At 41.5% G+C, this 27,235-nt stretch overlaps 1 protein-coding gene across 1 annotated transcript; it reads left to right on the top strand.

The window, feature by feature from the left end:
- The first annotated feature begins 65 nt into the window (after positions 1-65).
- Positions 66-27,154, top strand: afg1lb (AFG1 like ATPase b). The gene is made up of 13 exons (XM_058056928.1): positions 66-206; positions 346-617; positions 4,636-4,690; positions 4,825-4,926; positions 5,159-5,286; positions 9,710-9,809; positions 13,067-13,125; positions 23,125-23,207; positions 23,718-23,788; positions 24,149-24,249; positions 25,175-25,387; positions 25,476-26,040; positions 26,539-27,154. The coding sequence occupies exons 1-11, from the start codon at positions 110-112 to the stop codon at positions 25,319-25,321; spliced, it is 1,215 nt and encodes a 404-aa protein (XP_057912911.1). The 5' UTR covers positions 66-109; the 3' UTR covers positions 25,322-25,387; positions 25,476-26,040; positions 26,539-27,154.
- The last annotated feature ends 81 nt before the right edge of the window (positions 27,155-27,235 follow it).

Here is a 27,235-nt window from a genome sequence, read left to right as displayed (position 1 = left end):
TTGACCAAACAATATCAATATACTTAAATTCATCAATTACTTGTCAATTTTACATTTCCGCACATTATTTTTCCAGTTTGTCAATAAAGTTTCGCCATTTTGAAGCATCATGGCGGCATACATGTTTCCCACAGCTTTACGACACTCGGTGACATTTGTACCGTCAAGTTATGTTCTCACTCTAAGAGATACCTGCCAGTTTAAAGGTAATTTGTCTTATCTTTCTGTCAAGTCATTGTGATTTATTGCCGTGCAGCCTGACTGTGGCTATACGTGTTTACAATTTCGTGTAATTGTGGAGCACTGCTTATTAGTTATTTTACATTTGTGTTATCGCTTCTCAAGGATACGTTAGCTGGCGGAAGCACTGTTCAAATGTGACTTCTTGTAAAACTGTGGCGCAATACGACAGCCTGGTTCAGAGTGGATCTTTGAGGGAAAATGCTCTTCAGCGGCATGTTCTCCAGCGCCTGGCTCAACTGCAGAAGTCACTGCAAAACTACAATAACAGCCACTTCCTGAACCCACCTCCTCCCACAATACACCCCAACTGTTATGGACTCCAAAATATGACACAGCCCCGCATTACTGGACCATCGGTTTTCAAGACAAGTGAGGTATGCAGTGGTTTCTATTAAATTCATGAATGATGATTTCCACTCCCTCATATTAATCTAATTAAAATACATTTGCTTGTCATTGTGATCACGATCTGGACTGTCATTATACAAGAAAGCCTCGGTTACATTTAACATACTAGGGGCTATACTGTACGGTTAAATCACCAACGGGGGCATAGGTCAAAGGGAGGGTAGGGGTCTGGGAAGCATATTGTGCCTGTGAGTTTCAGAGCGGTGTAATGTTGGGGATTGTTGTTGTTTTTAGGTCAGGGGGAGATGACTGTCTAGTGTTTGGCGCTGGGATTTTTTTTCTTTTTTGTGTGTGTTTGGCTGGCACAGACACATGATGTTAGTGCAGAGATTTGGGAAGGCAGCCTGGGGCAGACCTCCCGCTGGGCCTGTCCCGGCAACCCGCTCTACTCTCTCACCATCCTCATGCAGTAATGAGGTGGGGGGGATCCCCATTATCTGGGCCATTTTTGTCCTTTTTTTTTTGCTTTTGATTTGGGACTCTGACAAATACTTTGGTGTCGGGCTATCAACACCACCATCGTCTCCCATCTATCTGCACCTTATTTCTTCACCCCCTCCCTACTCTCTCTCCCACACACACACACACATACACACACATACAATGGCTGGACAATTACTTTGGTTTGAATCAGGTCATAACACTGTCCTTTGGTGTGTTTTCCCTCTTGTAAAAGTGCCGCCATTGTCCTCACTAACTGACCTATTCTCTGAAGAGAGTACACTTGACTTAATATTGACCCAATGTGGCGTGGTTTTGCGGATGGTCGACTAACAATGGGCCATTGTCTGGTGAGAACCACCTTCTTCAAGTCAAACCTGAGTTATATGTAGACTGCAGTTCCACCACTTCCAATGTGTCACACATCAGTTTTGACATTAGCTGAGTGAATGATTATTCCCAAACCAAAGAGGCCACGTCCCGAATGTGAACTTTTCCCACATGTGCCGCCGTCACCCATCCTCCACGGGAGATGAGATGGGACCACTTTGCTCCGCTAGACAGAACGTCTGAGGGACGGCCTTGTCTTTCTCCACTCTGGCATGGCAGAATGGCTTCCAGCCACAACTCGCTAGTAGCTCACCACGCCAGGGGACACTTTGGGAAGTCAGGGAGAAGTCACACACTGTTATGCCGGGGAAGACAGGGAAGGCTTGTTGCCGGTCCAGTATTCCTCTCCGGGAGAGGAGGGGAGGAGCTGAGAGAGGTGGAGAGAGCAAGAGAGGATAGGCAACAAGTTTGTTTTCCATTTCAGCCATTGTCTAACTTTACCACAGAGTCAAGTGCTCCTTGTGCGGTGGACACCCGAGTGCTGTTGCCATGAAACAGTCGATAAATTAAAACTGAAGAGGACAACACAATGTGGTGATTTCATACCAAAGTAATGTAAGGTTGCTTGGTTACAGACATAAATACAGTGACACCTCCAAAGCTGAATGCTTATAAAGTCATAGAATTATTAATTTATGGAAAAATGCATATAGTTTGAAGGTCATGCTGATGTCTGCTACTATATTACATGGCATTTAATTTTACAAAAATGTTGTTCTTTAAAATAAGATCCATGACTTTTCAAAAGTAAAAAAAATAAATACATTTCTATAGTCAATAGAATTTAATTTTAATATCCATCCCTAATGAATGTAGCAGGGACTTACCTTTAAGGCACAGGAAGTAATACTCTCCATGATTATCAGTGTTTGCCACACATCCATATTGAGTATTTTTGTTTTATTTAGTCATAGAAGAATTTCTTAAAATGCTGTATGACTGTTTAAACGTTACATTGGTTAATATGTTTTAATATGTAAGGTGACCAGTGTCGTGATTTGTGGATTATTACCTGTGTTGTTAAATCTTATAATAATGTGGTTTGTCTCTGCCCAAGGATGAGACGCAGTAGTAATTCTCGTCATGTTTAGACTGATGACACTTGCATTTAAATAGCCCAGGCCTTCTTTTGCACATAGTATTTGGCTTTACTCAGTATGCGCAGCTTGGTCTCATAGAAGCCTTTTTTTGAAGCAGGGACCTTTTGATGATAGGAGGCAGGCAGCACAATGACTTCCAGCAGCACCTCAATGCAACAGTACCGTATCACAATTAGCAGTGCTAAACAGGCTGCACACAGACAAGTCCAGTCCATCTCGTATGGAGCCTCATTCAGTCCTCTCCGTTTTGTCTGACAAATCCCTCCATTGTTCCTCTGATGATGCTTTTCTTTCGTGGGAACCCTGGCTTGTCTTGTTGATTAGATCCCCTTTGTCTTCCTCCCCTGCAGTGGGCTAGTCTGGAGAATGAGAAACCTCAAACTGTAGTGGTGGCTTAATGCCTCACAATACTTTGTTTATGAGTCGGCGGTTCAGGCCTCTACGGTGACGGATATAGCAAAGTTTAGTTTCAGGGTGGAAGCTACATCCCACTCAGGCTTTTATTAGTGGGGTTCATGCATGCATGGCTTTAGTTCAAATTAAAAGATACAGGAGGGGGGGGGCACTTGGATATTCTTCACCTTTTGTTTGTTAACCGCACTAAAACCAATCCAGTGAAGGTGTATTTAAGGAAAAAACAACCTACTGTACATCTTTGTGTTAATAATGACTGATAAAGTTGTGGAAAGCTTGCCTTCTTCCTGATTCTGTACGTTTTTTCCACATTTGTCACACCTTAATGTTTTTAGAACATCAATCACTCTTATTTATTTAATAATAAAAACTAACTTTCCAAACCCAACCCCCCTTTTATTAAATCATGAAGTACCTGCGGCAAATCACATTTATTTGGAAAGTTTAGTTTAATTTCACTGGCCACACTTGCACATGTTTGATGAGTGCCGGACCTGTCAAATTAAGAGATGACTTAAAACTGAAAGATCCACATGATGAGATCCACAAATGGAGAAAACATGGAACAGTGGTGAAACCTTCCCACAAAAATGACTCCAAGAGCACAGCAACAGGTCACAAAAGAATGTAAACAACTGCATATTCCTCACTTGCCTCAGTTATGGTCAGTGTTCTTGTTCTATGAGAATGACACTGGTTACACATGGCGTGTTCAACATGCAAGTTCCTTAGTCAAAACCGCAGATGACCAAAAGGACATTTGGGAAAATATTCCGTGTCCCCCATTACACCTGGTGTAAAAGTAACACGGCATTTGAGCGAAAGACTCAAATATGGTGGTGGTAGTGTGATGCTCTGGGGCTGCTTTACTACTACCTTGACGACTTTCTTTAATTGAAGGCATCAATTTGGAATGAATTCGGTTGTTAACCAAAACGTCTGGCCATCAGTTTGTGACCGTAAGCTGAATCACACACCCCTGACATCACTTCCTATCTGCCCTCCACTTGGGAAACATTAATGTCTTTATATATGTACTTTTATGTGTATGAGCGTAATGGTGGCTGCATGGCAGATGAGTGATTAGCGTGCAGGTCTCACAGCTAGGGGACACAAGTTCAATTCCACCCTTGGACATCTCCGTGTGGAGTTTACATGTTCTCCCCGTACATGCGGGGTTTTTCTGCAGGTACTCCATTACATGCATGGGTTTTCTCCAGGTACTCATTCCAAAAATTAAGTTAATTGGTGACTCCAAATTTTCCATAGGTATGAATGTGATGGTTGTTTGTCTACATGTTCCCTGTGATTGGCTGGCGACCAGTCCAGGGTGTACCCGGCCTCTTGCCCGAATCCAGCTGGGATAGGCTCCAGCACGCCTGTGACCCTCGTGAAGATAAGCGGTAGAAAATGAATGAATGAATGAGTGTAATGGTGACTATAGGGCTGTTATTTATTATTAGTGGCCTCCAATAATGTTAAAAAATAGTATTTAAAGGGTCATGTACATGTTTCTATGCTCAGTCTATGAAATATTAGATAAAGAATCTTATTGTGGGACTGGCACCGATTAACAATGATAAACAAGGCATTACTGTATTATTATTTTACTCATTGTGACATTTCTCCCCGCATATAGGAAGAAAACGCCTGTCCGCCCCCGCCAAAAGGCTTCTATATCTATGGAGAAGTTGGTAAGATCATACAGAGTTACACTGCATTTTAATAGAAGCTTTATGAAAAGGTGCGCTCCATGTTTTTGCCCTGAATAGAGGTCTCGGTATGATGTAATGCCAATGTTGGTTCCTGTTATGTGTCTTCCTATCAGGCACAGGGAAGACCATGCTCATGGACATGTTTTACTCGTGTGTGCACAGCAATCGGAAAAAGAGAGTCCACTTCAACGGCTTCATGTTGGACATCCACAAAAGTTAGTACTCTCCTCCCACAACGCTGCAACAACTCCTAGCTTTACAACAAAGTTAGCAGAAGTGTCCCGACCCGTCCAGCTCTCTCTATCCTATACTTATCTCTGCTCCTAATTGTGCGCTATTATGCATACTGGTGAAATTACTGCCTTTACGCAGCATTGTCGGTATGTATTGGGTTGATCCGTGCAGGTGTGCTTTAAGATGTGTGTGACATTTGTCTGCTGCTTAAAGGGATCCATCGACAGAAACAAAGCCTGCCGAAACGAAAGCTGGGCAACATGTTCACCTATGACCCCATATCGCCGGTCGCCATGGAGATCTCCCACGAAACCTTCCTCTTGTGTTTTGACGAGTTTCAGGTGAGTGTCTGTGTTACGTGCGTGTTTATCGGCGTAAATGAACAATGCGGCTTTAAAATGTTTTTTTTTTTTTTGCAATGTCTGAATACACATTCAAGAACTTTTTTCCTCAATTTCACACAACGTTAAAATAATATATAATAAAATATATAATAAAATAATAAGTAACAAAAGGTTACAATGAGGAACATTGTTCCCAAAGTTCAATGAATTAAACATATTGTTGAAAATGGCATTTATGATTCTGCTGTTAAAATGAATGTCCATTAATATGAATATGAAGTGCAATTTGCAGCAGGGATATAAGATAAGATAAGATAAGATAAGATATGCATATATTAGTACCTCAGTGGGGAAATTTGCATTGCACAGCAGCAAGAGAACAGTTAAGCAGTACAAAATACACAATATAAAAATAAACAACCCAAATATTAACAAATTACCAATTTTACCCAGGGTTATATACAAATACTGATACTGCACAGAACTTGTTCATTGATTTGTTTTCCATAGTATTCTAACCTGTGTGTGTGTGTGTGTGTGTGTGTGTGTGTGTGTGGTTCAGTCCCTTCTGTGGTCAACTGTGTGATCAACAGGGCAACAAAAACAGAAGTGGGGACACCTAGTGGTCGTTGTAAATACAGCATAGGCTGGTATGAGTTCAGCATCACTTTCAGTAATGTAAAGCTGAAGTTGTTCAAGTCTCTGTACCAATAGAAAGGTGTAATATTAGAGCAACCTTTCTTTACCGAATGATTGCTTATTGGATCCAAAACAAGGTTTTGCAGCAATTAGAGCAATTAGAGCTGAATACAGGTTCGTTAGTTTGATCTTTTGGAGTAAGACTCTCTTCTATTCTATTTTGGTACAGCATAAGTGCGCTCCTGTCTTTGCAATTACGGAGCCAAGCACATCTGTTTGCAGCACAATGTGGTTCGTCTCTCTGATATCATTACAGCTATAAAGCCAGGAGGTCAAAGGCCACCGTAGGTGTGGTCGCTCTCTCTAATCACTGTCTGTGCACGTGCGAGGATCAAGAGCGTCTCCTTTCATGCGCGCCTTCTTTCACATTTCAAACTGCGGTGCTGTTTGTGCTCGCTCATTGATTTTGTTTTTGTTTGCCCGTCGCCGGCTTTGCTGTTGTCGACTGTTGCTGGCGCTGAATGGAGGGGGAGGAAAACAAGCAGACATGTGCGCGTTGTTTGTGATGCATAAACAAGAGGTTGCAAGGTTGGGGAGTGTTGGAGGTGGCGTTGAGAGTGAGCGAGAGAGAGAGAGAAGCGTGTGTGTGTGTGTGTGTGTGCGGTGAGGGGGGGGGGCCTATACCAATCAGCATCCTCCTCCACTCAGCCATGCAAATGAGGCTCCGGGTATCAGTCGCACTCTCCTGCTTCTTTAAGTGAGTGGAGCTAGAAAGCGACTGGCGGTGGCGGCGGGTCAGATGGATCTTATCCTCTTAAATGCTAATGACATTTCTCCATTCTCTTCATTAGCGCCGTGCCATTATCAGTAATTTGTACCCCCCCCCCTCCCTCCTTTTTTGCAAGGCTCCCCTAATGAATACTCGCCATTGTGAAGTCCAGGATAGGCGAAGAGCGGGAAAGGAAGGACGGGAGTGTGAAGAAAATGATTGTGCACCATTGTCTCGGGTGCGGGGGGGCTCAGTCAGTGTGCAACAGCCCACCCCCCCACACACACACTTTTGAAATGGCTCATAGGTTGTGTACATGAAGAGGTGTAACATCAAAAGAGGTTTAATGTGGCACCCGTGTGTGTCGCTGTAAATGCACAGCAGCTTGAGTAATTGGATGCTCATTTAAATATTGGTATTGGAGGACGGAGATTGCGCCATTTTTTTTTTGTCTTCCACAAGTGGTACATCAGGCCCCTCCACTTTTCTCATTCTCTGGGGTGCCATTCTTTTCTCCCCATATGACGCATTCAGCAATCAATATTGCCCCTCATACTATACCCATGTTGAGAGGACATGAATAAACAAATCCAGGTTGTATAAAAGGTCATTTTTAAATGATTCTTTTGAAATGAAAATAAAATCCTGCGGTCAGAGGAAACTAGGGGGAGGGGGGGGGGTTTCAGAGACACGCCGAGCCTTGGCTTTTTGTTGATTCTCATTACGAGAGCGCACAATCACACACACTAATTTGATGCCCCGAGGCACCTCTCCTTAACAAAATCAAGGCTTTAACACACATGGTAATCAAGAATTGGCAAGGGCAGTGAGGCTAATATGCAAAAAGCAGAAGACTCTCCAGGTTATGAAAGGAGACATATGCTGTGGATATGGCCATTAGAAGTGCCTGTCACAGAGAGGAAAGAAGGTGAGTTGAGGGTAAGAGGAGAGGGCAGGACATTTATTCAAGACTTTCCCAAGTAATATTAATTTCCAAAACGTGACATTTTTACCTCTCCATTTTGCACCCAACATTTGTGTGTACATTTGCAAGTTTAAATCATTGTTGTCACGATACACACAACTTTTGCCTAACGATACACTAGAAAGTTGAGTTAAAGTCAATAAACGTTAACTGCCATACAATAAAACTAAAATAAAGCAAAACCACTCACTTGTTGAAAATATTTAACAAACATGATAATTAAAAGAGAATAGTCTGCTGTCAGTCTCATCAACAAGACCCGACACCCCACCTGACACTCTTCACACCCCACCTCTGCCTCATCCTGCCACTTTGACACTTTCATTATATGCGTTACATTAACGCTCAGTTTGGACTCTTAGGCAAAAACAATCAGACTGCACTTCCGGAATAACAAACAAAAAACAGACTGTGTACATATATTTATACTGTTATTCTGTATATTTTGTATTTTTCATTCTTTTTTAATAGATGTGTCTGCACCTACTATATCAAAACAAATTCCTAGTATGTGTTTGATCATACATGGCAATAAACCTATTCTGATTCTGATAAGGTGTCCAACATGACAAATGAGTTTTATTTTCCATGGATGAGGAAGTATCTGAAATTTGGACACCTTATTCTCTTTCAGTTATCATGTTTGACAAACATTTTCAACGAGTAGTGGTTTTGCTTTATTTTAGTTTTATTATAGGGTCGTTAACTTGTATTTACAAGTTTACACATTCAGATTATTTTGTCCCGGGCCCAGCCAAAGCTGTCAATGGTCCTGCTTACTTTACAAACCTTTGACGGACAAATTCCACTTGATATTCTTCATCAGTATGCATAGTGAAATGGTGACCACAGTGAAATGCTAATGAAGTTATGATTCATGGTGGGGGGGGGGCAACTCCAAACATCTACAGTACACTATGTCGTCATCTGAAGTAGTTCACGATCAATAAGTAAATTATCATGTTGAATAGTTTTGCACCGATCAACCAATCAGGACAGGCAGCCTGCCACTTGATCAACCAGTCAGAGCTTGCAAGCTGGCTTTGAGGCAACTCATCATTTGGATCAGAACTATGATTGACAGCCCCTTTGCTACTGTGCATGACAACGACCTTGCCAGGATGTCCGAGAATATCATTCTCAAGGCCCTCTGCAGATATAGCAACACATAGAAGCTGAAATATTATTTGGACAAAAAAATCTAACACACAACTGGAAGCACTGCGGCGAAGAAATGCATTACAAAATGAAGATAACTGTTCAGCAGTCGTACGGACAATGTACAGGGCGAATTGACTATTTTGTTATGTGCAGTATTGTATGAAAACCGAGGTCCAGTTTTGGGAAATTTTCAACAAAAAAAATAATTGTACAGAAAACCGAGCTGAAAATGTTAGTTTTTTCTCTTTGCTCTTTCCCTCAATCAGTCGTCGGACAGGTTATAAGGATGCTTTGATTTTTGCACATTACTGGAACATACATTGTATTTTTTTCCTTTTAATTTTGTGCTGTGAAGGTGAAAAACGAGAGACGAGAGAATTAAGAATAAAAGTGAGAGCACTGCATCGCTGATTGAAAGGTCGGAGCCCTTCACATAATAACCAGCAGCTCACAAACGGCCTTGTTTCAGCGTCGTCATCGACCTTTGCTTATTGTGGAAATGATGTGGATGAAAAAGGCAGTGGATAATTGAATGGTGTTTTATGGCGGTGTTCTGTGGCATTCATGGGACACACACACACACACACACAGCTATCTTTCATAAGACTTTATTTGGGCTTCTAGCCTTGTTTGCCATCATGCTGTTGCCTTGTTCTCACCACAACTTTCAGCACCATTTGCAGTCCTTTCAAGTGCGTGTGTAGCTTTAAGTGTGTGTGGCCGTGACTACACAAAAGGAGAGAATGAGCTCACCTGAATGACACGAATCAACATGGAGTGTTGATGGCTTGGTTTGACCTATATGTCGTGCTCAAATGAAGAATGTGTGAAAAGGAACATGTAATTCATCGTCTTCTTTACATTAGGTGACGGACATTGCTGATGCTGTGATCCTGCGGCAGCTTTTTGAAACGTTGTTCCAAACCGGAGTGGTGGTGGTGGCGACCTCCAACAGACCCCCTCACGGTACGAGTGCCTGCACACATTGTTTATTTTACATATTGTTTACACAGTATTTTATTATTGATTATTTTGTAAGGATTTAGTCGGTGGCAATGAGATGAATTCCCAAGGAAGAGTTCGGTTACAACCCCCCACCAAAATGGTGCCTTTTCCTGTGTTGTTTGTACATTTTACGTCAATCAGATACTAACTTATCATCCAATGGGGGCTCAAAATGCTAATTTTCAGCAACAAATATAGATTTGAGTGCTTGGAGCCTATTACATATGATATCGTCACATCAAATATGGAAGCACAATTAATAGAAAACTAAATAATAACGGCAACAATGGGGGGAGATTGCTGGCAGATTGCCTGCACTCAATAAACGCTGTATCTGGAAGTCCTCAGGAGCTCTTCTTGGGAGTGTGACCAATCATGACATAGTGGTTGTACCGAGAGGAGGGCTGGGAGTGGAGTCAATTAAACACACCGTTTGGGTCGGAAGCAGGAAGTCTATGGAAACAGAAGATCTGGAAGATCAAAAAAGCGTTTTCGTGTGTAGCTGCTCCAACACTACATAAAAAGCGCCTTTAAATATTTATAACTTAGTCGCATATTTATATAAGTTGTTATATAAGTGTTTTTAATTATATTTTGCAATGTCATCATTAAGCACGGGTGAGAGAAACGATTGCATTAATTATATGAAAAAATGCGTGAGTGAGCAGGCATTTGCTGTGGGCTTGTGGATTATTTGAAGTCTTTCTATTTATTTTCATTACGCAATGTGGTGGTTATCATCAATAACTGGTGGGAGGAGTGCCTATGTGGCCTATATTGTCCATGCATTCATCCTGGCAAACTGATGGAAGTTTTGATGTATTTACTTACTGTATGTCATTTACTTGTTTCATGTAATCAAGTCCGCCGCTTTCAAGACTCGGTTTATACATTTTAGGGAGAGATCAGTGTTCAGTAAGTCGGACCTGGTACACTTACCATGTATTTTAGAGCGTAAATGCATGCATTTCCTGGAAGGCCTATTGCTCTCTCAAAGCTTGAGCGGAAACATGGACATAGACAAAGACTTGCATCGCTAATATTTACAAGCTATTAACAACAAAGCGTCCAAACGGTGCAAACTTAAGAGAGAGCCTACTTGGTATTAATTGCACGGTTAATGGAATACTGACGCCCGACAGAGAAAACTGAACATGAAAGGCATACATTTGCTGTCTTTATTGATGTGGAGATGCCACTATAAAAAGGCCCCTCAATGTGTTTGGTGATAGGTTCGAGCGAGAGCACATAAAGAAGATTTTCTGTTTTTTGTTTTATATACTAATGGAGACTCATACAAGTAAGAAGGGCTGAAGGTTTAAATGGTGTCTTTGGTGTGGAAAACCCATTAGTACGGTGCCTCTCATATGCCGTTTGCATTAACTGTGTCCAGCTGCTTTTATGTATTTTATTGACTGTGGTTGTGTCGGTATAAATGTTTGATTAACCTAAAGTTTACATTGCTTGTCTAACACTTATAGCATGTAGCGACTGCGGGCAACATGCACTTCATACAGAACAAGTCATTTTCTATGCTGCTGAGGGTCTGTCACTTATACTATTACTGATACATTTTGCATATTAACGATGCTAAAGCTAGTCTAGTGTAGGTCAGTGTTTGCCATTGCTTCTCAATTATTTTCTGTCATGCCCCCCCCCAATTTGAAATACTAAAGAAAGTGATTTTTATGCATTTATCTGTATGTACTGTACAGACTGAACTCAAAAGTGAAACCACAACAATGCAACAAAATGGAGAGCTATGTCTAATTCTCATGAATTAATTGTTTTTAGAGTATCCTAAGGCAGGGGTGGGGAAACAGACTCACGGGTCGTGTAGAGTTAACAAAATTGTCCTGGGGGCCAGAATATATATTTAATACACACACTATTTTATGTTTATAATTCTAACAGTCTGCCTTGAATTATTTGTCTAATTTTATCTGTAAAAATGTCATACTATCAGCGATATGTTCTCATGTCCCTTTTTTCAACACCAGACCACATCAAACTACGAAATTGAATTTTTCTTTTTTTTTTCCTGAATAAGACATCCAACTTGTCATGTTGCCAGCTTGTACGTTATAAGTTGACACACACACACACACACACACACACACACACACAATTTTATGCTTATAATTCTAACAGTCTGCCTTGAATTATTTGTCTAATTTTATCTGTAAGTGTCATACTATCAGCGATATTTTCTCATGTCCCTTTTTTCAGGAGCACGTTAAACACCAGACCACATCAAACTACGAAATTTAATTTAACAGGTTTTTTTTTTTTTGTCATGTTGCCAGCTTGTATGTTATAAGTTGAAATACTCAGAAAGCAATTGGCGGGCCGGATTCAAACGCTTAGTGGGCTAAATGTGGCCCCTGGGCCGTAGTTTCCCCACCTCTGTCCTAAGGGCTAATTAAAAAAAACAATGTGCGAGCTGAAAATAGCCCCTGGGATGTATTTTGGACACGTTTGAATTCAAAAAGTAGTAACCTTTAACAGCTGGTCCAAGGGGCACCGGCTAGTGTGTGTAATGATGATTGAACCTGCTACTGGAGTTTCCAATGAAGTTTAAGTGAGAAGTATACACACTTATTCACCAACAAGGCTTCAATGAAGGTAAAAGTGAGCTTTTTATTCTAATGTATAAAAGTCCAAACTTTTGTAATGAGTCCTCTAATGCAGACCATCTCGGTATAGAAGTGCCTAATAGAGAGATCCTGGTCTTATTGTATGAAGCTGAAACCCAAACATCAACAACAACCAGTTGCATTGCATTCGCAGCTGGAGGGCTTAAGCCTTGTCTTGTTTGCGTGTGCGCTCGTCTATGTATGCGCGTCTTTGTCCGAGGTTTGTGTGTGAATCCCGACCTGTTTTATCTGTCTATCAGGGATGCTACTTCAGATGTAATTTGTTTCAGCCGAGCTAATTGAAACCGCCATTCAACAAGCCGCTGTGGATATTGTCTGCGCTGAAAAGGCGACAGTCCTTTCTCTTTCCACTATTGTTTGGGAATGTAATGAATTTTATGTTGCCGCCGCTCTGCCGGTAGAGAAATCCATTTTTCTCCCCCTGGTCCGAGCTCTTTTGTCGTCTCCCCAACCTCATCCTTCAGTTCATCAATAGCCACTTTATGTGCCAATCTGTGGTGAGGGAATGACATTATTAGGAGGCTAAACAGCACCTCTAATACAGGCCCTCCCCTCTTTCAGATCTGTACAAAAACGGACTTCAGAGGGACACCTTTCTACCTTTCATCGACGTGCTGAAGGTAGAGACAAAGTCACATCCCTCTCTTGTGTTGCTAATATATTTGTGCATTTATAACACATGCCCATCTTTTTTTTTTCCAGTTTCTCTTTAGTAGTTTGTTTTCTGCTTCCTGGTTGCCTCTCACAGTGTCACAAAGCTGTCTTTGATCATAACAAGCCATGCTGAAAAGAAACGAGAGCAAAGATAGGCAGGGAAAAAAGCAAATCCAGGTAACACGGAAGGTGGACCAGATGAGTGACCCACCCTGCTTGCATTTCAAAAGTAAAATGAGGGTGGGCACAAGAGCAAAGATGCGGCCGTTTGCATCCGTAGCGAATAATCTGCTTTGCAATTTTAAGCAGCCGGCGCCATTATCCCACCTTGCATCCCAGATGAATGTTGATGCGTTTGGAGTGATCCTGATCATAAATAGTTGCATAATCATTTGTTGTGATGCATTTTGCAACAGCTGAGGCCGGCATTCTTGCACCTTTTGCTGGTATTTAGTGAAAATGTCCGTCTGCTACGACCTTAAAGGGGAACTGCATGTTTTTTGAAATTTTGCCCATCATTCATAATCCTTATGTGAAACAAGAACATTTATTTCCCTTTTCTGTGCATTCTAGTACAAGAAAACAAGTTTATATCAGCTTGCTAGCAACGGGTGTCATGGGAAATACCTATTTTGACCCCCCCCCCCAAAAAAAAACAAAAAAACAGTGTTCCATTTACATAACTGACTGGTATATTAACCAAGCGACAGCAATATTATTATTGTAGCAGCTCACATGAAAAACCATTTTATTGACCTGAGGACTGGAGCACACGTTATGTGCTGAAGACGCGGACATTGCTGCTGTTGTTGACAGAACAAGCATACATATGTGTATCAATGTGCCTAAAAATCATCAAAATACGGCAAAATAATGCAACTATTACATGTTATCATCAGTGTACATGCTAATGCATGATCACAGCATGGATATCAAACCATGCAACTTTGTTAGAGGTTTTTTTTTAGAGGGCTTCATAGTCAAAATAGGTGTATCCCAATGACAGCATTGTAAGCTAGCTCAAATTAACTTGTTTTTCTGATGTTGTAATGCACAGAAAAGAAAACTATGTGTTCATGTACACATAAGGATTGTGAATGATGGGCAAAATCTCTGTCTTGCTCAGGGACAAGTTGTTGGGTACCACCTCTTGGTTTGCAGGTAGAAAACTCAAAACCCAGAATGTACAGTCAACGGCCTATCTTTTGTCAGCTTTGTTTAGCGTTCCAAAATGTACAATAGCAAGATGAACTGTAATGTTTGGTTGTAATGTCACATTTCTGCCACCTGGAGAGGTCCAAATGCTCCCCACCCATTCACCAATCAGCAGCCTTACCCTCTTTAAGCCACCCTCATCACGGTCCTGAATGCCCGTTGTCTCCCTTTCAGGCTTCCATGTTTCCTTTTGTGAAGCCATCTGGCTTTTTGGGGTCGGGGCTCTTTTTCGGCAAAGTTCACCCCGTCCTCTATAGTGATCTGCTGCGGAGAGTTAAAGCGTGTTTTTTAGCGGGGTCACGCCGCTAACTAGCTGACCCTTAATGGATGGAATTAATGCTTGCAGGGACCAGGGGTGTGGGGCCTCCTCCCCGATGCATGTCGCTCTTGTATGTCTGTGCCTGATTGTGCCTCAATAGGTGGGAAGGAGGGGGTTGTGTTTTTAAAGATAGCCTGTGACATTTCCACCCCGTCACCTGGCCTGAAGTGGAAGAGGTTAATCCACCCTTTCTGTCTGCTTGGGTTGACATCTTTATTTAACTATTGACTCCTGATTAGATGGAACCCCCTTTCCTCACGTCACCCTAAACATTCTTGGCTTCACTTTTGGTGCATTTTCTGTTTCTTCCTGTCATTTGGGCACTTTTTCCCTCATCTTTAGTGTTGCTGCAGACTCCATCAGGAAGTCTATTCACTTTTAAGGCCTCTTTTTCTTTGTAGCCATGGCAAAGCTCAGAGTTGCGGAAAATATAGGGTTTAAGGGCTTTTTATTAATGGACACTGCCAGTATTGTAACCAAGACGCACTCGCTCCCAAACTGTCCTCCCGCTCCACTCCACTTTTCATTGCCCATCCTCACGCTAACCTTTTATCCTGCTCTTTATTCTGTTACGCTCCTGTTCTGCTCGCTGGCGTTATGTTCCCCTAAATTCAGGCCTTGGTATTTTGTTGCAAACAATGCTGCGGATATATGTGTGTACTTTGGGTTTGGTGTGGTGGTGGTGGTGGTGGTGGTGGGGGGGGGGGGGGGGGGGGTTACACAACAACCCTGAAACAACGTTTAACATACAGTGAAGAAAATAAGTATTTGAACACCCTGCTATTTTGCTATTTCTCCCACTTAGAAATCATGGAGGGGTCTGAAATTTTCATCGTAGGTGCATGTCCACTGTGAGAGAGATAAACTAAAAAGAAAAATCCAGAAATCACAATGCATGATTTTTTAACAATTTATTTGTGTGATACAGCTGCAAATAAGTATTTGAACACCTGAGAAAATGAATGTTAATATTTGGTACAGTAGCCTTTGTTTGCTATTACAGAGGTCAAACGTTTCCTGTAGTTTTTCACCAGGTTTGCACACACTGCAGGAGGGATCTTGGCCCACTCCTCCACACAGATCTTCTCTAGATCAGTCAGGTTTCTGGGCTGTCGCTGAGAAACACGGAGTTTGAGCTCCCTCCAAAGATTTTCGATTGGGTTCAGGTCTGGAGACTGGCTGGGCCATGCTAGAACCTTGATATGCTTCTTACGGAGCCACTCCTTGGTTTTCCTGGCTGTGTGCTTCGGGTCGTTGTCGTGTTGGAAGACCCAGCCACGACCCATCTTCAATGCTCTGACAGAGGGAAGGAGGTTGTTCCCCAAAATCTCACAATACACGGCCCCAGTCATCCTCTCTTTAATGCAGTGCACTCGTCCTGTCCCATGTGCAGAAAAACACCCCCAAAGCATGATGCTACCACCCCCATGCTTCACAGTAGGGATGGTGTTCTTCGGATTGTACTCTTCATTCTTCTTCCTCCAAACACGCTTATTGGAATTATGACCAAAAAGTTCTATTTTGGTCTCATCTGACCATAAAACTTTCTCCCATGACTCCTCTGTATCATCCAAATGGTCATATGCAAACTTAAGACGGGCCTTGACATGTGCTGGTTTAAGCAGGGGAACCTTTCGTGCCATGCATGATTTCACATCATGACGTCTTAGTGTATTACCTACAGTAACCTTGGAAACGGTGGTCCCAGCTCTTTTCAGGTCATTGACCAAGTCCTGTCGTGTAGTTCTGGGCTGATTCCTCACCTTTCTTAGAATCATTGAGACCCCACGAGGTGATATCTTGCATGGGGCTCCACTCCGATTGAGATTGACCGTCATGTTTAGCTTCTTCCATTTTCTAATGATAGCTCCAACAGTGGACCTTTTTTCACCAAGCTGCTTGGTAATTGCTCCGTAGCCCTTTCCAGCCTTGTGGAGGTGTACAATTTTGTCTCTGGTGTCTTTGGACAGCTCTTTGGTCTTCGCCATGTTACAAGTTAAAGTCTTACTGATTGTATGGGGTGGACAGGTGTCTTTATGCAGCTAACGACCTCAAACAGGTGCATCTGATTCAGGATGATACATGGAGTGCAGGTGGACTTCTAATGGGCAGACTAACAGGTCTTTCAGGGTCAGAATTCTAGATGATACACAGGTGTTCAAATACTTATTTGCAGCTGTATCACACAAATAAATTGTTAAAAAATCATGCATTGTGATTTCTGGATTTTTCTTTTTAGTTTATCTCTCTCACAGTGGACATGCACCTACGATGAAAATTTCAGACCCCTCCATGATTTCTAAGTGGGAGAAATAGCAAAATAGCAGGGTGTTCAAATACTTATTTTCTTCACTGTATATGAGTTTCCTGTTGTTTAGCCTCTTATGAACCGTTCTTTTTTTTAATATTATTGTTAACACTGGCGGTGTGTGTGTGTGTGTGTGTGTGTGTGTGTGTGTGTGTGCAATTCTTAAATATATAAATTCAAATAGAAATAGGTAGAGGCCAACGGCCCTCCAGCAAAGACCTTGGGTAGAAGGACTGACAGTGAAGAGGCTGCCTCTTGCCCGTTCAAATGAAATAGATTTTGCTATTTGGACATTACCTTGTAGTTAATTTAATGGCAGGGCTGTGACACATGCAGAGCTTTTCTGTAAAGGTCTAAGAGATGATGAATGGAGATGAAACCATTGTTTTGTATAGGGAGGAAGTATACTTACTCTTCATTGATTCAGTTACCTTGTTTTTTTTATACCATGTTTTTGTGTTTTATCACAAGTTCTTGCAAATGTCAGAATTCTGTGATTAAAGGGCTCATGACACCAAAAACAAAAACAAAAACAAAAAAACAAAAGTACAGTCATTCCTTAATTGTTTATCGTGGTTAATTGGCTCTGGACACAACAATATCAATCAATATTATTAATTCATTCATTTTCTACCGCTTTTCCTCACGAGGGTCGAGGGGGTGCTGGAGCCTATCCCAGCTGTCTTCGGGCGAGAGGCGGGGTACACCCTGGACTGGTGGCCAGCCAATCACAGGGCACATATAGACAAACAACCATTCACACTCACATTCATACCTATGGACAATTTGGAGTCGCCAATTAACCTAGCATGTTTTTGGAATGTGGGAGGAAACCGGAGTACCCGGAGAAAACCCACGCATGCACGGGGAGAACATGCAAACTCCACACAGAGATGGCCGAGGGTGGGATTGAACCCTGGTCTCCCAGCTGTGAGGTCAGCGCGCTAACCCCTAGACCACCGTGCCGTCAATCAATATTAATGAACACAATATTTTTGTAGTTAGAGCAGAAAATATTTCCCTACTCCATCTTTTTCCATTTTCAAATTTTTTTCAAAAAGCTCTAGGGAGCCATTAGGGCAGCCCTAAAGAGCCGGGTTGCCGACCCCCGGACTATACAATTAGTCCCTTTTCATACTGTAACGCTGAACACATCTAATCAACTGACTGTGGGAAGTTGAGTTGATGTGTGAAAATGCACACATTTATGGCAATATTCATCTTAGCTTTCTGTTTAAAAAGTACAGGTGATAAAATTCCAGTCCTGCTGTTACAGATACGATGAGATCAAATTCATTTGTGGTGGTTTTGAAAGATGAAACTTTGTTGTGTATAAATCAGATGTTTAAATGTATTTAAACACTTGTTAACGTGTCACTGTTCGCTGGGTTCTGTGTGAAATGCACAGACAAATACTACTCCAATACACCGGACTGTTAGCCGTATGTATATATAGCCTCTACTGGCCAGGTGGAGGTACCACTACCACCCTCTTCCAGTTTTTTTAATGGTTTCCTTTCTGGCCTAAAGCACTGCAAAGCCGCATGAGGGTGGGGGGTCCAAAATCTTGAAACGTGTGGCCCATACGTCTCAATAGATGTTTCCCCAAGAGGGGCAGCAGAGGCAGGGAGAGGTTGTGAGAACGACCCCGCAGAACAAACCACGGCTGGCCCAAGGCGGTCACATTTTAAGGGAATAGATCATTAGGTGTAATTAGGGTGTTCGCATTGTCACATACCCCTCCACTCCACCCCCCGACTGTGCAAGAATGAATAAAATCACTAGATACCACCACCCCCTATTCCCCCCCTCCCTCACACGCACTGCAGTAGTTAGTGAAAACACTTTGATGTCACAAGAGTCGTCCAGAACTTGCCAGCATAAAGGCAGTGTTTTAAGCTTTTTCTCTCTCGACCTCTCTATCCCTGCCTCCCCTCTTTTCTTTCCATCCCTCCACATAAGGCTGGAAGACACACATGCTTGAATGGGCGACAGCCTTGCCCCTCTCCCTCCCTCATCTCTTTTTCAGCCTTCCCACCCCACATTTCTTTGAGGCCCGGTCAATTCTCCAGGCTAAACAAAAAAAAAAAAAAAAGCATCAAATGTTTTCTACTGCCGGGTAATGAGGGAGTGGACCTCATCAAGGCCCAATAGTCAGCTATCCTTGGCTTTTGTTGCCGCTCAATGGCACCGCACTCTTTGAAAGACTCAAAAGCAACTTTTTGAGGAGTAAAAGACAGAGAAAAGATATGACGGATATAGAGGGAGCAGGCACAGAGGGGAGGAGATGTAGTCACCAAAAATAAAAAGGTACTTTTTTTTTCTTAATAATGCTAAATGCCTACCCCGAGAGATCAGCGGACAGTTCGGACAATGACATGAGAGGAGCTACATGTGTTGTGACTTTCTTGCACGGCTGTCATCTCCCTCGTCAGCTTTTCATTTGCAGTGTGCAAATTCCATAAGCACACCACTGTCAAATTCTTAAATTAAATCTGGAGCTAGGGAATGTGTGACAAGGTCTGACAACTTTTTATGCAAAACAATGAATTCCTTTAGAGCACGGGTGTTATGATAGGTGACACGCGAGCAACATTGTCATCATGGTCACCCCTGATATACAGGGTCACTTTTGTAGGTTGTGTTTTTATTTTGGAAAAGTACATATAGTGCCATTTTTTTAATATAATGCCATTTTGCTTTATTTCTTGACTGGTGAGCATATGGCGCTTTCATTGTGGAAACGTTTATCAAAACAAACCAATCTGTAACCAGCGTTCCGTTTGCACTTGGTAGACGTGATCCCGTACCAGCTCGAAACTTAGACTTTCTTTATTGTCATTGCACAATAACACAGCAGTGAAATTGCCAACGAAATGTCATTGCCTGGCTCTCGTGTAATAATAAATAATAAATAATAGATGATAATAGATTATAAATAATAATAATGTGGAGAATAAATAGATGACATCAAATATGAACACTGTACAGCGTAAACAGTAATTTGTACAAATAATTTAAACACCATTTTATTATGGATTACCAACTTCAGAGCTACTGGCTCTGCATTGAAACCAAAATCAACCGCCCGACCTTGCACCGCCAAAACTGATTTAATTTTTAAAACATAACGAAACACAATGTCATTATTATATGTACTTTCCAAAAAAAAACTAACAAAAAACACTTTTTTGTTTCTTTCCTTTATATGCCTTTTATTTAACACACTACAAAAGTGTCAGATAATTTTGCCGGATCCTGTAGAATTTACTAGTATTTCCATTCATACACTGTATGTACTTAACATTGTTTTCACCCATTCAATCCCAGCCGTCCCACCCATCTCAGTACTGGCTGTGTTTGTTTTTTTTAAGGCACTTGGGCTAAATAGACATGGTATACTGTGTTTACCAAAAGAAAGATTAGACTCTCATCTTTCATCGGGGAAAAAAAAAGTTTTATACATTTTTCCGTTCTTGAATAATCCAGCAGTAGTTTCAGCAAAATATCAGTTCTCAACAAAAACAAGGGGAGACATTTTTTTTTTATTTTTTTACAAATATGAGACCGAAGTTCAATTCCACCATCAGCCATCTTTGTGTGGAGTTTACATGTTCTCCCCGTGCATGTGTGGGTTTTTCGTCACACATTCCAAAAACATGCTAGGTTAATTGCTGACTCCAAATTGTCCGTAGGTATGAATGTGAGTGTGAATGGTTGTTTGTCTACATGTGCCCTGTGATTGGCTGGCCACCAGTCCAGGGTGTACCCCTTTTCACCTCTTGGTTGCTACGTAGCATATATTTCAAGAAGAAAGATGCTTTTTTTTTGTCTTAAAAGTTTGCATCATCAAGTCTTTGTGCCTCTTGCGCAAAAAAAAGACATATAAATATGTCTTTCGTAGTGAATGAGTTTTACTGTAGCGGTGCGCCACGATCCAATACATGTAGCGGAAACCCTGGGAATCATCATTGATTGTGTTGCTGTTCTTTCTTCGTCTTCCCTCTCCGTTATGTGTGGGAGTTCATGAAAGCCAAACTCAATCTAATAATATAGCCATGATTGTGAGGTTATTTTTATGTTTTTTTTCTCCTTTTTTTTAGTCATCACCTTTTTTCCAGGGACTATTTCGCCATTGGCAGGGTCAGAGTAGGTTGATGAAATGACACCTCCCTTTTGTGCGTGGGGGAAGGCGACTTTGTCAGGTTGTTATTAAGCCTGATTTCGCCAATTGGCTGAGAGTGGGAACTTCATTTGTGTGAGCGGACGCGCTGATAAAAAGTTGACAGCGTAGAAGAATGGAGTATTTCCGTCCCCTTTGCTTTATGATTGCTAATTATCCTGCAGCTTAAGGAGGGCCAGTAGCAGAAATTCACTGATTTTATAATTTGCACCGAGCCGTCTTTGAATACTCAGCAAGCCGCCTGATGACATTGATGGGATGATACGCCATTCATTTCTTTTCTTTCGAAGAATGCCGCAGATGATGATTACAGTTTGCACTGTCCTCCCTGACATGAATCCTGTTGACATTTTACACCGTATGCAAAAGTTTGAACTCTGTATCACATCTTCTCCCGCCGTGAATAGCTTCAGGAAGAATCAGAGATCAGACAAGTTCTGCTCTCTGTTGTTGTTGTTGCAAAAGTCTATTTTATTATTGACAAAAGTGCCAGATTTTGTGTATTTTTTTTTTAATCGTGGATTACAGTAGATGGATTTACCATGCACACAGCGAGAAATATTTCACTAATGTATTTATTTTTTTGCTGATTTTGTAGTAGCCAAATTCAGTATCTCATTAAAAAATTGATTGATTGGTTGTTTCACGGGCACGATACCAGAGCAGCGCGCTCTGAGTGGACAGCTAAGGGGGCTGATACGGGACATGGTTAAACTCTATATTTTATCAGTATCACTGCCCTGGGCTTTGACACAGTATCATTTCGGCCTTTTCCCGTATCATTCATGGGCGGTTTCTAGGGTACAGGGCCAATTAATACTGTAGTATGTGATAATGAGATCATCACATGGCGTGCCAGTATCAGCCCGAGACCGAAGGTCGAGACGCTTGGGGAGCATGATACCGGGCCTGATACCAGACAAACCATGTGATAACCTATAATTATCACATACCTCGGATATATCGGACTTGGATATATCGGAAATTCACTCACAACGGACAGATAAAAAAGAACCGATTTTTCTGTAATGCATTTCCAATAAAAATTCATTGCATATATCGGATTTTTTATAACGGATTTCGCCTATTTCGGACAAAATCTCCAGTCCCGTTCCAATGCATTTCCATTAAATTTCCCTCGCATATATCGGATGGCCGCATCGTGGCGCTCCGCCTCAGAGTCCAATAAAGTTAAATTCTCATTACCTTACGTTTCTTTTCATTGCCCAGTCCAGGTACATTGGAAACATAGTCAAGGAAGTGCCTTTTTATAACGGATAAAATCCGATTTACGCATATACCGGATATAAATCCGATATATGCGTAAAACGGACATTTTCCGGTATCCCCATATAACGGATTTTGCTTCTATCGGACAAAACCAGTGGGAACAATTGAATCCGATATATCCGAGGTTTACTGTACTACAGTATTAATTGGCCCTGTACCCTAGAAACCGCCCATGAATGATACGGGAAAAGGCCGAAATGATACTGTGTCAAAGCCCAGGGCAGTGATACTGATAAAATATAGAGTTTAACCATGTCCAGTATCAGCCCCCGTAGCTGTCCACTCAGAGCGCGCTGCTCTGGTATCGTGCCCGTAAAACAACCAATCAGAGAATAGCACACGAGTGCAATTGTTGTGTTTACACTGTTTAGATATAATACATGTAATAAACTGAAAATTTTCTGGAAACAAAATGATCTTTTGATGAAATAGTACGTGATAATAAGCTCATGATTAAATAGTATGTGATAATAAGATCATCACATGGTTTGTCTGGTATCAGACCTTCGGTCTCGGGCTGATACCAGACAAACCATGTGATAACCTATAAGAATGATATGCTTGTTTTTGATATCGTGCTTAACAGAAATATCGATATATCGCCCAGCCCTAATACTTGTATATTATGAAGTGTTTTTGTGTATGTTCAGGAGAACTGCCACATCGTCTGCCTCGACTCCGGGGTTGACTACAGGAGGCTGCAGCAGGCTACAGGAGGGAAACTCTACTTCCTGTAAGACCCACATACCCATTATTATGTGCATTTTCTCTTCGCTCCCATGCAGGTCTGGAAAAGATCAGATGTCAACCTACATCTGCCGCACGGCCATAAATAACAAGACTGCTTGTAATGTAGAGAGAGACATTGGTGGATGAATCGGAGGATAATGATGGATTTCTACTTCATCACAAGAATGTGACAAAATGGCACAGCTTTAAAAGCTTGTTTTTCCCCCGATACACACCAGCGCTCTCCTTTTTTCACTGTATGTAAACAAAGAGCAGCAGCACACGCTATTTCATAACACAAGCACACACGCATCTCATTTTGACACGCATTCAGTGGCTAATGCTCGAGTCGAGCATCTTGTTTTTCTCCCTCTCATTGCGTGTAAAGCTAAGTACCCTTTCTCCTCCACTGTGTTCCTTGCTGCTTATGTTTGATGTGGCCACTTCAGCATTATTAATTTCATATTCCATTACCTCTTTATTGCTGAGTGTGTGTGTGTGTGTGTGTGTGCAGGACTGGAGAGCCTGATGCAGACGCTGTCTTGGACGCAATGTTTGAAGAGCTGGCGTTTGCACAAAAGAGCAGTGAGCAAATGAGAAATTGATGTTTATAATTTTCATGCAACAGTACAGTATGCGCTCATTATAAAATAACTGACTTAATTAACCGCTTTAATGTCATGATGGTGGGTTGTGATGAGAAGAATTGTGCCAGGGTGTCCCTGGATGTACTCTTAAGTGGTCGATAATATGGGCCAGCCAGGATGCCCCTTATTTATGTCTTTTTTTTAATCTGCTTTGAACATCCATACATTGAAAGAATAAGCTATATTTTGAGTTTTACGTCATGTAAGACAAGATAATATAATCTTTTTTTTTTTTTAATGATGCATTGGATGATTCTACCGTGTGACCGAGGGTCATTGTTGGGGTGTGTTTCCATAGTTACAGGTCCCCAGGTACTCACTGTTCTGGGCAGAGAAGTCACCCTGGAAAAGACTTGTGGCTCCATAGCAGACTGTACTTTCCATGAGCTGTGTGGTAGGGTGAGTGATTTTTTTTTAACTAAGTTATATTTTAGTCGTAAATATATTTTTTAATGACTTTAAAATAATATATACAGTATTGCAGTAGCAGTAAAGGTAATTACAGCCACCTAGTGGTATCTCTTTGACGTGTGGCGCTCATTAATTATTGGTCAATGGTCAAGTATTGGAGTGGAGGCTGCAAAATATTTATCCATTCATTCATTTTCTACCGCTTATCCTCACGAGGGTCGAGGGGGTGCTGGAGCCTATCCCAGCCATCTTCGGGCGGAGAGGCAGGGTACACCCTGGATTGGTGGCCAGCCAATCACAGGGCACATATAGACAAACAACCATTCACACTCACATTCATACCTATGGACAATTTGGAGTCGCCAATTAACCTAGCATGTTTTTGGAATGTGGGAGGAAACCGGAGTACCTGGAGAAAACCCACGCATACACGGGGAGAACATGCAAAGATGGCCAAGGGTGGAATTGAACTCGGATCTCCTAGCTGTGAGGCCTCCATGCTAACCACTCGTCCGCCATATGTATTTTAATACATGAATAATGATGTAAGTGGTTTGATTAAACTTCTTTCATCCCTTAAAAGCCTAAATATCAGCTTTACAGATGCCATGTCTGCTTTACAGGTGTTTGGATACATTAGTCTGTTGGGTCGCTTGGTGGTATCAGTCATAGTAAAGGCAATTACAGCCACCTAGTGGTCAAACCTATTTTTTTCCTGAGGGGAAAAAATAAGGATTCTATTTGAAGTGTGGTGCTGATTTATACAAGTGGAAAGTACTGTCTAGTTAAACAGAGAACATTATTTGATGGAAGATGCATTTATTAAACAGTGTGAAGGTGCAGACACAACACAACCGCCTTCGCCTCTTGTTGTATTTTGTTGCTAACCGGATGTTGGCTTATCTTACTTCAGGAGGCAGCGGGACGTCTAACTCTTTTTACAGCCGAGGAGGAGATCTTTGCCTTCCGGAGGACTGTTTCTAGGCTAACGGAGATGCAAACGGAGACGTACTGGATGAAGGGAGATCGCAGCATTAGGGAGAGACATCTCCATACATAATTGCCAGCGGTGACTACCTGATAAGTGCACTCGATATCAACAAACATTCGTCTCTGCCAGAGCAAAGTACAATAAAGCTGTATTTCCTCATATACTGTAGTACCAAGGAGTGTTTATTTACTAAGTGTTAGATGTTTTTTCTTGCATCTTCTAGGAGGCTTATCCCATTATTGAACCAGATGACGTGAAAGAAAGAGTGGAGTCCAAGTGCAGCGTTGCTACCCTCTAGTGGAGAAATTGGGAAAAGCCCTCAAGGTGTACACTATGACTACTGTATATAGAGAGGTACCGCAGGCAATAAACTATTTATTTTACAGTGGATTAATCTTTATTGGTCTCTTCGTATTTGTAGACCATTATACAGATGAATAAATTGTTAATACTGTCTGCAAACATACAATTTATGTCCTAAAAAACTGTAAATTATAAATTCCTACCTACTATCTAAAGTCAGCTGGGATAGACTCCAGCCTAACCTAATGAAGACGAGGTACAAAAATGGATTAATGAAATAAACCCCTGGTCCAGAAATTGGTATATTGTATCTTCTGGTGTTTGGCAAAATCAATTTTTATTCCTGTAGGTGGCAGCAGAGAGCAACCAATGTCATGAAAAGACTATAGCTTGTCCCAAGCATGAGGTCATCCTTCTGCACCACACCATTCTGGGCCAGCCTGCCTTGGCAAACAATTCTACTGCTTCTGGACATGTTCTCCGGGGTGAGTGTTCCAAGAAAACAGTATTATGACACACACAAAAGAAGGTTTGCAAAAGATTAGTGGGAGAAATGAATGCATGATGTCTTAGATCAGTCTATGAATTGAAATAATGTAAACATACACTACAAAGAGCATCCGTCCCTAATGAAATGGAAATGTTCTGGCCAAACATCAAGTATAATATGGCTGCCATATCTTTTTGAGCGGATTAACCCACTTAAGTAAGGGTCATATGGTGTCATGTCCTGTCCAAAGATGTAAAGTTGGGATTATAACAAGCCTTATGTGTTTACTTGTTGTGTTATGCTATTTCTGTCCTGAAAGAGGCATTTAGGGTGAGGCTGGTTTAATACAGACCTTACAAGACTTTTAAACATGAGCAGCTCTTGTATTGGATGATTCGTATTGGAACGGACCATTCCTTACATTCAATGCCAGTTTGACATAAAAAAACACAAAAATATTCATTCCATAATGATTATGTCTCATCAATGACAGGGTTCTTCATAGAAGGTGATCTTAATGGTCTCCCGTGAACGCGCATGCCTGCACAGGTGGACGTGAACCGTGCACGGCGTGGAGACAAAGAAGCTTGTTTTGATCCACGCAGCGTCAAGCCGCATGGATTTGAGAGCGGAGTCAAGAAGAGCCATTTCTCTCTCTTTCCTTCCTTATTACTGGCCACTCAGTGCGATGACGTCATCCTGAGCCAGGTGGAAGGCGCTAGAAAGGAGGGGCGAGAAGAGAAAGGGGGTGGAGCCACAGCGTGCTGCCAAAGTGATTGACAAGCAGGTTAAAGGTACATGCTGGGTGATTCAATGACGCCATTTGATTTTTAAAGAATGTTTATATTATAGACATTATCTAGAACCCTTTTATTCATGACATAAGCCATACATTTCCTATATTTGAAGTGTTTTCGGACATAAGAGCATAATTTATTGTGAATATTTTCGCCAACTATGCTAATCTATAAATGGTATCTTGAACTCTATTATGTGAATATGAATTAATTAAATTGGGTCCATGCACCTTTTCTATTGTCATACCCCAGCACAAAATACATTTTATACTCTTACAGTAGTGTTATTACATTTAAACTGTATATATAGGAGTTAAATAGTTGATTTATAGTTATGTATTGTCAATAAACTTAGGATTTATGTACGTAGGCTTACAGATATTTATGTTTAAA

Source organism: Doryrhamphus excisus, chromosome 19 (genome assembly GCF_030265055.1).
Source record: "Doryrhamphus excisus isolate RoL2022-K1 chromosome 19, RoL_Dexc_1.0, whole genome shotgun sequence".
Taxonomy (NCBI): Eukaryota; Metazoa; Chordata; class Actinopteri; order Syngnathiformes; family Syngnathidae; genus Doryrhamphus; species Doryrhamphus excisus.
This window is presented reverse-complemented; position numbering and strand designations above follow the sequence as displayed.

Excerpts from the sequence above, each read along its gene's own strand:
- afg1lb (XM_058056928.1), top strand. The coding sequence starts at position 110 with ATGGCGGCATACATGTTTCCCACAGCTTTACGACACTCGGTGACATTT. Across the intron at positions 5,287-9,709 it reads TGTGTTTTGACGAGTTTCAG|GTGACGGACATTGCTGATGC; the intron begins GTGAGTGTCTGT and ends TCTTTACATTAG. Across the intron at positions 13,126-23,124 it reads CTTTCATCGACGTGCTGAAG|GAGAACTGCCACATCGTCTG; the intron begins GTAGAGACAAAG and ends GTGTATGTTCAG.